Raw genomic sequence first — 13,854 nt, forward strand, 5'->3', positions numbered from 1 at the left:
TTCACCAAACACTACTATGTACCAGGCATGGTGCTTTTAATGAGTAATCTCATGTTAATTCCTTTCAGGAAAATCAGTCAGTCAGAGACCTTTTATCATGTATGGCAACCCAGAGACATTTGGGATGAAGAGGTATGCTTTGGGAGAAGTATAATTATTCAACTTTCACTTATTTGGAGAAACTAAGTGGTAGGTGCAATTGAAAGGAAGGCAATTTCCTGGGTAGGCAGATGCTAAGTAGGAGGCCGTTTAGGCATAAGAGAAACGGGGGTGGGAATGAAAAAGAGACAGACAAGGGAAATTAAGTTTGACTGGATAAAGTGGACAGTGAGCGTTTTGATAAGAGCAATGAAATGGGCAGGGAGAGGTTCACAGATCTTCAAATCATGGACTCCCCCAACCCCTCTCCCTCTTTTAGCAGGAGAGAGTTGGGGTGATGTCCCCACCTCTTCCTCATGGAACCTCCTGGGGCTCAGCCTCCTGGCCCACTCTCAGCTCGGGTCCTCACTTCCTGTTTGTTGTTCCTGCCCTGTTACATGTCACCATCTCCATGTGTCCGGCCCCAGCCTGGTGAACTGATCCCAGTTTCTATCCATTCCATTGACTTCTTCATGTGGCTTGGAGCTCTTGAGCCGGACTGAGACTACCCTGATGAAAGCCACATCAGTGACTCCACAGAAAGGGCAGAAGCAGGTCAACATCTTTGACATGAAGATGCTGTCAATTTGACAGGGGCCAAGATAATGAGACTATTTTAGTAAGCTTGTTTGATTGTGAGGAATAAATACTCAGTCACACTGGGTCACTGTGATATAATAAGAAATATATATGTTAGGTCTCAGCTCCTGGTTCCTGACACAGAACTCCTAAATTTCTTGGAATCCCCTGGGTGATAGGAACAACATTTTTCCTAATGAGGCCATTCTTGGTGGGGTACTCGATAGGTTCAGGATAGGGGATGGTCACCAGAAAGACCAAGCCATGATTAGAGGCTTGAAACTTTCAGTCCCACCCCCTCATCTTCCAGGGAAAGAAGAGGGGCTGGATATTGATTGAGTTAATAACCCATCATGCCTATGTGATGAAGCCTCCATAAAAACCTGAACTATGGAGCTTGGAGAACTTCTGGGTTGGCGGACACATCCACGTGCTGGGAGAGTGGCACACCCCAACTCCACGGGGACAGAAGCTCCTGCACTTGGGCCCCTGCCAGACTTTGCCCTGTGTACCTCTTCACCTGACTGTTCTTGTCTCTTATCCCTTACAAGCAGTCAGTAAACATGTTTCCCTGAGTTCTGTGAGCGATTATACTAAATTACTGAACCTGGGGAAGGGGTCACAGGAACCCCAGTCTGTAGTCAAGTCAAAACCTGGACCCACTACTTGTGACTGGTGTCTGAAGCTAGGGGCAGCTTTGTGGGACTGATTGCTTAACCTCGGGGCCTGTGCTAACTGTCAGCAGTTAGTGTCATAATTGAATTGTAGGATATCTAGTTGGGGAGAGACAAGAGAGACTTGGAAAATTGATTGGTGTGGAAAACCTACACATTTGGTGTCAGGAGTGTTGTGAATATAGAGATAGACAGAGGTTTTTCCTTTTAGTGACAATTATTATGCATGTGATCAGAGAAAAATATGTAACATGGGATTTCATGAAAAAAAAAAAAAAAAAAAAAAAAAAACCAAGCAGTTGTAAATGGGTCAGGCTTTTTGGACTCCAGAATTAACGAAGAATTCTCTGTTCAGGGTCACTCCAGGGACCCTTAGAGCTGGTGGGTCTTCATGCCACAGTCACACACTCATCTTCTAGCTGCTTTCTCTCTGTCTCTCTACTTCTACTTTTCATTTCATGTCCTAAATTTCCATCTATGCAGCATAACCTTATTCAGTGTTTCCCTCTATTCTCTGTAACAGAATGCCCTGTTGGAATTAATGGTTTTTATCTCTGCTTTAATGAGAGAGAAGGTAACTCATTGATACGAGGGAAGTATTTGCCCTCCTGAGGGTGAAATATTCAGCTTTGGGGTTAAAAAGGAGACGCTTTCATGTGGATATCCTGTTAAGTTAAAAAAAAAAAAAAAAACCTTGGTTTCTAAAAAGAATTAAACATGCAATTATCATGATCTAGCAATTTCACTTCTGGCCATATACCCTGAAGAACTGAAAACAGAGACACGACCAGAAATTTGTAAAACAAGCAAGACTTTTCACAATAGCTAAAAAGGTGGAAACAGCCTAAATGTCCACTGGTGGGTGACTGGATAAATAAAATATACAAAGAGAGAGACAGAATTATTCACATTTTAAAAGGAATGAAACTTTTTTAAAAACTGAAGTATAGCTGATTTATAACATGTGTTAGTTTCTGGTGTACAGCAAAGTAATTCAGATTACACATAAACATTATATATATACATCTACTTAAACCCAGGTGATTGGTCCAAGCTGCTCACGGTCATTTCTTCTCTCTTGTCAGTAAAGGAAAAGACATGTGACTAACTTCTATTACTAGAAGGTAGAGTAAGGTGGGGATAAGGGCTCCAGAAAAGATTTTTCCATGAAAGAGACAAAGAATCGATCTTTCTTTCTGAAAAGTGAAAGTGTTAGTTGCTTGCTGCTGCTGCTGCTGCTAAGTCGCTTCAGTCATGTCCGACTCTGTGCAACCCCATAGACGGCAGCCCACCAGGCTCCCCCGTCCCTGGGATTCTCCAGGCAAGAACACTGGAGTGGGTTGCCATTTCCTCCTCCAATGCAGGAAAGTGAAAAGTGAAAGTGAAGTCACTCAGTGGTGTCCGACTCTTAGCGACCCCATGGACTGCAGCCTACCAGGCTCCTCCGTCCATGAAATTTTCCAGGCAAGAGTACTGGAGTGGGGTGCCATTGCCTTCTCCCGTTAGTTGCTTAGTTGTGTCCAACTCTTTGTGACCCCATGGACTACAGCCAGCCAGGCTCTTCTGTCCTTGGAATCCTCCAGGCAAGAATACTGGAGTGGGTTGCCATCTCTTTCTCTAGGGGATGATATTGGATATTTGCAACCCAGGGATCGAACCAGGGTCTCCTGCATTTCAGGCAGACTCATTATCGTCTGACCCACCAGGGAAGCCCCTTCTGAGAATTAACCCAGCAACAAAGATCGTAGGGCAGAGATGTAGAAAGAACCTTGATGATGTTGCCAAGCCACAAAATCAACCCACTCTGAAATTTGTCTTCCCTCTCAATACCCTATTATATGAGATAATAATTTATTTCATATGAAGCCAGTTTGAGTCAAACATTCTATTTCTTTCACATAAAAATCACCTTAAATGACATAATTTTTAACTCCCAGCAAAAGATCAGCCCTGGATCAATGTACATATCCTTCTGTACTGTGTTCATACCTGTCCTGCTAAGACTGATGGAGAAAACAATGGGCCATGGTCTTGAAGAAACCCCACACACCTCTCTCCCATCCACCATTAGAAGAATGCCAGTTTCCCCCACCCTTTCCCTATCCTCTGTGTTTAGGTTTACAGAACATCTCAGTTATCACCTGAATTGGGCAGCTCTTAAAATCAAATATATGTATATATTTACTTGGCTGCATCAGATCTTAGTTGCAGCATGTGGGATCTAGTGTCCTGACCAGGGATCAAACCTGGGTCTCCTGCATTGGGTGCAGCTACTGGACCACCAGAGAAGTCCCTGAAGTGGCCAGTTCTTGACTAGGAAATGGATTTTAAAAGCTCCCAAGAAGAGCATGTGTATTTGGTTGGGAGAGAAGATCTTAGGATAAAAGAAATCCAGCACCCATGAGAAGGATACAGGAATTACACCCAGAATACTTTGAGTGAACCAAGTCATTCTTAGGGCTCTGGTTGAATTAGGGGGAAAAGAGGAAGCTTCTTGCCCTGCACTGTGGGGCTAGCAAAGGATACAAGCCCCAGCAGAAGGGTGACTTTGGTGGAAGGAGAGGCAGAGATGTAGCTTTGCTCACGTTTCTGGAACAAATGTCAAAGACCAGAATAAAGGCAGTAGATATCAATGATTACAAACTCTAAAACTATCTGAGCCACTTGGCAAGCACTGGTTGGTCTCTGGGTGTGGATGTGGGAGGTGAATCCTGTAGGTGGGAAGGCCCCCAGGCCTTTATCATAATTTTAGTCAATGTAGACTGTTGCAATAAGACATTCATAGTCTTTGATTCTCAATATTACCTTGGAATTCCTGTTTTCCTTGTTGGCTCTCTTCTCCTGGTTACCATAGCAACTGTTTTGAATCTTCTTCTATTTCACAGAACCTCTTACCGCTCTGCCTCCCATTCTCTCACATCCTATTCTCTCTGCCTCTTATTTCACACAAAAAATAGATGCCATCTGACTGGGACTGCCTTGACCTTTCTCACTTACCTGCAACTGTACATCAATTTCTCCTCTATTTCACAGATTAGTCAGCAGTGTGGTCCAATAAAACCTTACAGTAACGGAAACATTCTACATTTTCAATATAGCAGCCACTGGCCACATGTGGCTGTTGAGCACTTGAATTATGGCAGGTGAGATTGAGGAACTGAATTTTAAATTTCATTTGATTTAAATTTAAACAGCCATGCATGGCTCCTGGCCACCGTATTAGACAACACCAACTTAGTGTAACTCAAAGAAAAACATTGTCGAATAAGAGGGCACTAGGATTTCTCCTAACTCTGTGACATCCCTGAGCAGTAGACTCTTGACCAACTTATGAGAATTATGAACTGGGGGATAAGAAGGAAGGAAGTGAGGGTTAGAGAGGCAGGTTCACAGGAAACCGCTATGGAGAAATAAAGGTAAAATAAATATCATATTGATTTGCTGCTTTTAGTAGCTCCAGTTACCAGGAAAGAAACCACTGTGAATCTTGGCTAAAACAATGCATTCCTGAAGGAGAGTAAGAGGCTTGCATCATCATCTTATCAGCTATTATCATTGCAAATCCATGCTAGACTTGACACCAAGGCAAAGTTTGAGTGAAAGAAATAACCAAGCACCAGCCGGCTACCGGTGTAGTGTAGTTATCAGTTATTTCAAAAAACAAAACAATCAGCCAATTATCTTTGCATTTCTACCATAACACAAAGTGTGTGCAATGTGAACAGAATGGTGGCTTGATGATCTCTTTTGTGTAGCCGATTCTGTTCACTTTTGATGATTCTATCACATTTCAAACAGCTGAACATCTTTTTTAATATGAAAGGTTAGAATACCACATCCCTCTCCCACCACCGACCTCCTCTAAATGGCTGGCCAAATGCTCTGAGATCACATTTTTGAGTAATTTCTTTCTCCTCTGATTGTAAATGCTTTTATCATACACTAAGTTCCTGCCTATCCTGTGTTTAATACTTGACTCTATTCTCTTCCATTAATTTACCTGTCAGCCTCCTAACTGCTGCTGCTGCTGCTGCTGCTAAGTCGTGTCCGACTCTGTGCGTCAGCCTCCTAACTAGTGCCCTTTAATCCTGCAGCATTATAATTGCTCTTAATATCTCCTGTGGCCACTGACTTCTTTGTGAACCACTCTCTCCTTGCCTTCAGAGTGCACGCATGCCCTTGGTCTTCTGCTCCTTCCCTGATGCCTCTGCTTAGTCTCCATGGTATTGGGTTCTTTGGGGATCTGTCCTCAGCCCCCCTCTATGTCACAATGCCCCCTCTCTGGGTCGAATGCCTGCCTCCACTCTTGCCCCTTCTATCCACTTTCCACAGTGCAGCCAGGGTGATTTTACTAAAGTGAAAACAAGATCATGTCACAGCGCTGCTTAGAAATTCACCTATTGCTCTCAGAATAAGTTTCTGACTCCTTAACAACAGTAGAGAAGGGTGAAATAGACTGGTTTTCCCAAAGTAGACCCTGAGACAGAATCTGGGTGAAAGTAGCTTATGTGGGATGTGAGCCCAGGAAGGGGAGTGGGGAAGTGGCATAGCGAAAGAAGGGAAGGTAGCCAATACCCTAAGATTCACTCCCCTGGAATTCTGGAGTTGGCACTCATCTGGGCTTTCACTTGAATGTGAAAGTGAAAGTTAAAGTCACTCAGTAGTGACTTTGCAACACCATGGACTATACAGTTCATGGAAATCTCCAGGCCAGAATACTGGAGTGGGTAGCGTTTCCCTTCTCCAAGGGATCTTCCCAACCCATGGATCAAACCCAGATCTCTCGCATTGCAGGTGGATTCTTTACTAGCTGAGCCAAAAGAGAAACCCAAGAACTTGAGTGGGTAGCCTATCCCTTCTCCAGTGGATCTTCCCCATCCAGGAATCGAACTGGGGTCTCCTGCAATCCATTACAGGTAGATTCTTTACGAACTATCAGGGAAGCCATCACTTGAATGGTGGACCTCTATCCATGACAGCATCTGAGAAGCAGAGATGGCCAGCGTTTAGAGAGAGATGCAGTGGGTGGAAAGAGAGAAATGCAGAGCAGGGAACCTCACAGCTTTAGACAAATTGGAAGAGCAACCTCAGCACAGGACATTTTTTTTCCTATTCTCCTGATGGGTTCTCACCATTTGGGGCCACATTTTATGCATTTCAGTTCTGTGAGATAACAGTCTTTCCTAGAAACAACAACAGCAACAACAACAAAACCTTCTTTTTTTTTTCTGAAGGAAGTCATTTGATTTTCTGATTCTGTAACCAGGAACACACACAAACACCCTTGACTAAGAGAAATTCACCCAAGCCCTCCAGCCTCCGTTCCATTCAAGACTTAAGCTCCTACTTCACCAGGCAACAGACCACTGTAGCCCATCTCTACTGTCTCCACGCTCATTAATCCTTATTTGCTCTATTATTTCATGGGAAAGTATCCCATTTTGAAGTTGTGATTTGAAGGATCTGTGGGATATTTGGATCTGGAGTTTCATAGACTACAGATGTGGAATTCCAAAGGCAGGTTTGGTCTGGAGACACAACTTTTTAAAATCTGTCAGCGTTTTGTTTTGTTTTGGTAAGGTAATGCATACATAGGGTGGAGAAAACTTCACAGAAAGGTAATAAGTAAGTCTCTCAACAAGGACTAATACTCAATTCTCTCCCTGGAGACCATCTCATATCGTTTCAGACATGGCCAACTGCATGGACATGAGACCTGTATAGTCACATAGGAACCTAGGCTTAGAACAGATCTGAGCTTGGATTGATGCCCTGCAGATGCCATCCTGAAATTCTTCATTTTTGAATAAGGGAACCTACATTTTAAATTTGCACTGCCTCTCCCCAAGTTAGGCAGGAGGACCTGTTTCTAGCTATATATCGCAGAGTTAAACAAATAATAGACATATTTGCTCCTCTCACCCTTCCGCCCCCCGTTTTTTTTAGCTTTTGGTGATTCTTAAAACAATATGTGTGAATTAAATTTTCCAGAGAGAAGATGCAAAAGTTATCAATACTGTTCACTAAATATTTCTGCTTCTGTTTCTGGGTACATGAGGGATATAGAGTGAGACTGAATTTTCTGGTTCCCCAGTGGTTGGATGGGGTCAAGAGAGCGTTTAAATGCTCATTCAAGAGTTTGAGGTACTGCTGCTGCTGCTGCTAAATCGCTTCAGTCATGTCCGACTCTGTGCGACCACATAGATGGCAACCCACCAGGCTCCCCTGTCCCTGGGATTCTCCAGGCCAGAATACTGGAGTGGGTACTCTTCCTTTCTCTAGGGGATATTCCCAACCCAGGGATCGAACTGGGGTCTCAGGCGTTGCAGGCAGATTCTTTACCAACTGAGTTATCAAGGAAGCCCAAGACCAAGAGCAGCCAAATTTAAAAACATTTTTAATTTTAAAAAGAAGCTAGACAATTAGTCCCTCGTCCCTCAGCACCTGTGCTCTAACCATCAAGCTTTACTGTGGATCTCCTCTTCACACAGATGAAGATAACTGTATTATTCAGAGTCCTGCCAGGAAAGCAATGGTGTACTCCAGCAAGATAACTAATGATGGGACCATTTATGGAGGTGTGGGCAGAGTTCAGAAAAACCAGTAAGGGATGGTGAGCCCCCTAGGGCTGGCAATCAAATCTGAGCCTGAAGGGGAAAGGAGGGAGTGGTGCCCAGAAGCCCTACCATGTGCAGTTGGGTGGAGAGAAGCCAAGGAAACACATATCTAACCTCACTGTCCTCCTGTTCTCCTGCCTCCTGGACTGGGAGCTGGGAGGTAAGGGAGTCCCTGACACAGCAGGTGAGAAAGTAAAAATCAGCTCAGATTGGAAAAGTAAAAATCTGCCCGGCTACTTAGCAGGCAGGAAGAGCAGAAATGGATAAATTCCACTGCAAAGGGAACAAGAAACAGCATTTCTGTATAGCTACAAGGTAATAATGGAGAAGGAAATGGCAACCCACTTCAGTATTCCTGCCTGGAGAATTCCATGGACAGAGGAGCCTGGCAGGCTACAGTCCATGGGGTCGCAAAGAGTCGTACAGGACTGAAGCGACTTAGCATGCACAAGGTAATAATACTCCCCATCTTTGAGTGAGTGGCTGCTGCTTTGTTATTCAATGAGAAACGTCATCCTCTAAAATCACAGACTATCAGAAACTTTGCTATTTGAAATTACATCAGTAAGAATGAAATGTTCCTGGGAGTTCACTGGTGGTCCAGAGGTTAAGAATCTGCCTTGCAATGCAGGGGATGTGGGTTGGATCCCTGGCTGGGGAACTAAGATCCCACACGTCTCCGGGCAACTAAGCCTGTGTACTGCAGCAAGCGAGCCTGAGTGCTCTAGAGCCCATGCACCACATTTAGAGAGTCCATGCATCACAATGAAAGATCCTCCATGATGCAACGAAGATCCTGCGTGCTGCAACTGAGACCCAACACAGCCAAATAAATAAATATTAATAAAAAAGGATGAAAGTTCCTGTTTTGCCTGGAGAACCTAAGTCATCTTGACACAGAAAGGCAGCCTTGATTTTCAGCTCAGGTATAGAACTTCCAATAAAGTGTTTCTGGAAACAACAATCAACATCTATCTTAGCTTTATTGCTTCCGAGGAAACAGGGCCCTGGGTCCATTTTGAAATCCAGGTCTGAAGTTGGCTGTTTTATAGAAACCTGCTTTGCTCTGAGCCTGTGAAAACTTGTGCGTGCTCGTGCTCAGTTGCTCAGTCACGTCTAACGCTTTGCAACCCCACAGGCTGTAGCTCTCCAGGCTCCTCTGTCCATGGGATTTTCCAGGCAAGAATACTGGAGTGGGTTGCCATGCCCTTCTCCAGGGATCTTATGGAATCCAGGGATCAACCCTGTGGCTCCTGCATTGGCAGGCAGATTCTTTACCACTGAGCCACCTGGGAAACTTGCTTTCATTTGAATTTGCTCTAAACTCCACCTTTCCCAGAATCTGATGAGAACTCCATCCCTTTGATTGATGATGTGCACGCCCTCATTGAATGGATTAATAAATCTAATTTTGTTGGATGGCAGGTTTGTTTCTTTTAGGCTGACTGGGTAGGTCATGGGTTGACCTCCAGGGCATAGAGCAGAGTGGAAAGTCGATCTAGAGGGTTGGCAGGAAATATTCCCCATAGAAATAAAGTCCTCTCCCAAACCCAGCCCCCAGCAAAACAGAACAGAGTGTTTTGAAGATGTGAGGGAGTGAGGAATGGGGATACCTCATTCATCCAGCATTCACATACATCTAGGGCTGAATAAAGGGTTCTAGAAATGAACTCATCTGTCTCTGAGTGGGCCTTGAGGCAATGGAAAGATCTGGGCTCTTTACTAAGGCACAGTGGAAGCACTGGGTCTCCTGACATTTAAAGGGCTGTCCCTTTAACCCAGCTGAAATGAGCCAAAAAATAGTGAAAGGAAAAAAGGGGATAAGGCAGAATTCTTAAAATGCCCTTCCTTTGAACACCATCTTTGTGTAGGCATCTGGGGGAGGCCAGATAGGGCATGGACATCCGTAGCACTTGGCTTCACTTGTTTATTCCCTGACACTTCTGGGGCCATTGCCAGGACCCGCCCCCTCTCTGCCGTCATTGGAGGAACTCAAAACCTTCTGCTAAGAATCCGGACATTTCACTCTCCTTGTCCTGGAGGGTCTGCTGTGGCCGGACTGGGAGGGTTGAGCTCTGGTCCAGCCCTAAGTGGAGAGCAAGCCTCTCACCATGACAGCCTGCTGCAGCTGGAATGATGTTTTCCAGTATGAGACAAACAAAATCATCTGGATCCAAAGCAAGACTTATGGCACCATTAAATGGTTCTTCCACGTGGTGCTCTTTTCTTACATTGGGTAAGTAGGGTGTGGGATGACCCTAAGTCTCTGCAGTGGCTGGCAGCACAGAAAACCTCAAGGTTCAGCTTCTGGGGCACATCCTGAATTCCTTGAGGTTTTAAAATCTGAGATGTGAGGCTGACAGCCAGCTGGGGAGGAGTGGGAGTTGAGGGAGGAAGCAGCAGGCAGGAGGAAGCAGTGCTAGTCAGCTGCAAGAAAAAGCCACGGGAAGGGAGGGTGACACTTTGGGTTCTAACCCAGGCCTGCTGGGGCAAGCTGGGCCAGGGCATGGCCGGGAAAGGTGGGAAAATGCAGGGCAACACCCTGGATTCCAGCAGAGGAATCAAGGATTCAGGGTGCGCCTGGTATAAGGCTGGCATCTATGTGAGTCATCACCACTCCAGGGAGGAATAGGATCAGACCTAAATTCACTTTAGGCCCTCCCAGGGGTCAAGAAGACCTTCTTTGATTTTTTTAAAAAAACATCTTATTGAGGTAGAATTCACATACCAAACAAGTCACTCATTTAAAGTGTATATATGATTCAGTAGTTCTTAGTATAGTCAGAGTTGTGCAACCATCACCATAATCAATTTCAGAATATTTTCATCACTTCAAAAAAACCACTCCCACATCCCTTAACCATCACTTTCATCCATCTATTTCCCTGCAGCTCTAAGCACCCACTATTGTATTTTCAGTCTCTATGGATCTATCTATTCTGGATATTTCATATAAATGGAATCATGCAATATATGGTCCTCTGTGTCTGGCTTCTTCTACTTAGCATCGTGTTTTCAAGGTTCATCCATGATGGAACATGTATCTTTACTGCATTCCCTTTTTTGGCTGAGTAATACTTCATTATATGGATATACCACTGTGGGGTGGAAATCTGGGTTGTTTCCAGTTTCAGGCTATGATGAATGATGCTGCTATGAATGTTTGTGTATGAACATGTCTTCAGTTTTCTTGGGTATGTACCTATGAATGGAATTGATGGATCCTTTACTTCCCTGGTGGCTCAGACGGTAAAGCATCTGTCTACAATGCGGGAGACCTAGGTTCAATCCCTGGAGAAGGAAATGGCAACCCACTCTAGTACTCTTGCCTAGAAAATCCCACGGACGGAGGAGCCTGGTGTCCATGAGGTCGCAAAGAGTCGGACACAACTGAGCAACTTCACTTGCACTTTCGGTAAACTCTATTTTTAACCTTTGGAGAAACTACCCAGTTGTGTTTCACAGCAGCTGCACCATTTCGTATTCCCACCAACAATGTATGTTCCATTTTCCCCACATCCTCATCATTACTTGATAGTGTCTGTCTTTTGGAGCATAGGCATCCTAGTGAGTTATTAACTCATTGTGATTTTTAAAAATAATTTATTTTATTGTTATTTTTGGTTGTGCTGGGTCTCCATGGCTGCGTGCAGGCTTTCTTACTGCACTGGCTTCTATTGTTGCAGAGCACAAGCTCATGGGCTTCAGCAATTGTGGCTCGTGGGCTCAGTAGTTGTGGCCCACTGGCTTAGTTGCTCCGCGGCATGTGGAATCTTCCCAGACTAGTGATTGAACCATGTCCCCGGCATTGGCAGGCAGATTCTTATCCACTGTGTCACCAGTGAAGTTTTCACTTTGATTTTTGACTCACAATTCCCTAATGGCTAAAGCCCCCTTGCTCTCTGTGATGATGGTGGTGATGATGATAACTTGAATCTATTAGGGAGACAATGCAGTTTACCAGTTAAAGGTTAAAGCAACTTACTTCATAAGCCTGGCTAAGTTTCCTTGACTAAGTCACTTAACCTCTCAGAGCCTCAGTTTCTGCATCTGTGCATAGCACTGTTGTGATAATCACACGAGAAAAGGCCTGACAAGCCCTTATCGATGCCTAGCACAGGGTAAGAGCTTCACAAATGATAGCTCTTTTTTAAAAATAATCTTTTTGAATATAATAGGTACTTTCACAAACGCTCTCTCCTTTGACTTTTAAAGTAACCATGCCCATGCTTGGATTTGAGATCTGGAAATGTGGATTCAAATATCCTTCACTTTTTTGAGTCTGATTCCTCATCTGTAAAATGGGGATAATGGTTGTGAGAATGAAAAGAATTAATAAAATGTAAAACGGCTGTGAAAAATACTCAACATATGGCCAGGCCAAAGTGTTAGTTCTTCTTCTTAATAATATTACCAGGATTATCATTATTTGAGTCATATGTTTACTATTCAATAAAGAATAAGCTGCTGCTGCTGCTGCTGCTGCTAAGTCGCTTCAGTCATGTCCGACTCTGTGCGACTCCATAGACGGCAGCCCACCAGGCTCCCCTGTCCCTGGGATTCTCCAGGCAAGAATATTGGAGTGGGTTGCCCTTTCCTTCTCCAATGCATGAAAGTGAAAAGTGAAAGTGAAGTCGCTCAGTGGTGTCCGACTCTTCGAGACCCCGTGGACTGCAGCCTACCAGGCTCCTCTGTCCATGGGACTTTCCAGGCAAATAATAAGCATGTATGTTAAAATTCTAAAATAAAACATATTACTTAGACCAGATATCACTGAACAGATAATAAAGAACATAGTTAGCAAATGCTCCCTTATGAGTCAATACATAGATCACGTATCACAGTTCCACACTGTGATGTGGTTTCCCATATTCTTGGGTCTAGCACACAACGTCTTAAAAGCAGATTATTGTATATATAAGAACAGATTATTATATGAACATCTTACAATGATAAATATTTTTCTTTCATATGGTGGAATTTTATCTTAAGAGCATTTAAGTCCCTCAAGTTCAGCTGTACATGATCCACAGGAGCATGGAGAGAGAGCATAATTTATTTATTTTTTAAATTTATTTATTTCAATTGGAGGCTAATTACTTTACAGTATTGTGGTGGTTTTTGCTATACATTGACATGAATCAGCCATGGGTGTACATGTGTTCCCCATCCTGACCCTCCCTCCCACCTCCTTCCCCATCCCATCCCTCTGGTTCATCCCAGTGCACCAGCCCTGAGCACCCTGTCTCATGCATCGAACCTGGACTGGTGATCTGTTTCACATATGATAATATAAATGTTTCAGTGCTATTCTCTCAGATCATCCCACCCTCACCTTCTCCCACAGAGTCCAAAAGACTGTTCTATACATCTGTGGAGACAGCACAATTTAAACAGTGCAATGATTCAACAATTGGGTGCCCAGGACTAACCTCGCGATGGGGTTCCCTCAGTCTCTGTTCCCACATACTTCTCATAAGTGAGCATCTTGCCACTCTACCTGTGAATGTTTTCCACCCAAAATATCCCCTAAAATAAGCCAACTCCTTCACCGAGAGCAAAACTGGAAAAACAGCAGCTTGTTCCAGAGCTGAAGGGAAAACTGGCTCTGATGAACTCGTGGGGAAGTGAAGATCTGTTTGCTATGCTTTGTGGACAATTTAGGGTCTTACCTGGTGGCTCAGTGGTAAAGAATCTGCCTGAAACGCAGGAGACCCAGGTTTGATCGCTGGGTTGGGAAGATCCCCTGCAGGAGGGCACAGCAACCCACTCCAATACCCTTGCCTAGAGAATCCCATGGACAGAGAAGCCTGGTGGGCTGCAGTTCATAGGGTCACACAGAGTTG

At 44.2% G+C, this 13,854-nt stretch overlaps 2 protein-coding genes across 4 annotated transcripts in view; one reads left to right on the top strand and one right to left on the bottom strand.

Moving 5' to 3' along the window:
* Nucleotides 1–13,854, bottom strand: part of IFT81 (intraflagellar transport 81) — a 222,744-nt gene that overhangs the window by 126,789 nt on the left and 82,101 nt on the right. The gene's annotated exons all lie outside the window — the stretch shown is intronic.
* P2RX7 (purinergic receptor P2X 7) overlaps nt 10,029–13,854 on the top strand; it is a 60,578-nt gene continuing 56,752 nt past the window's right edge. Inside the window, 1 exon segment of the mRNA XM_070386189.1 lies at nt 10,029–10,244. Within this exon segment, the coding sequence (XP_070242290.1) occupies nt 10,120–10,244 (125 nt within the window). The 5' untranslated portion in view covers nt 10,029–10,119.

The sequence above is a fragment of the Bos mutus genome, chromosome 17 (assembly GCF_027580195.1).
Source record: "Bos mutus isolate GX-2022 chromosome 17, NWIPB_WYAK_1.1, whole genome shotgun sequence".
NCBI lineage: Eukaryota > Metazoa > Chordata > Mammalia > Artiodactyla > Bovidae > Bos > Bos mutus.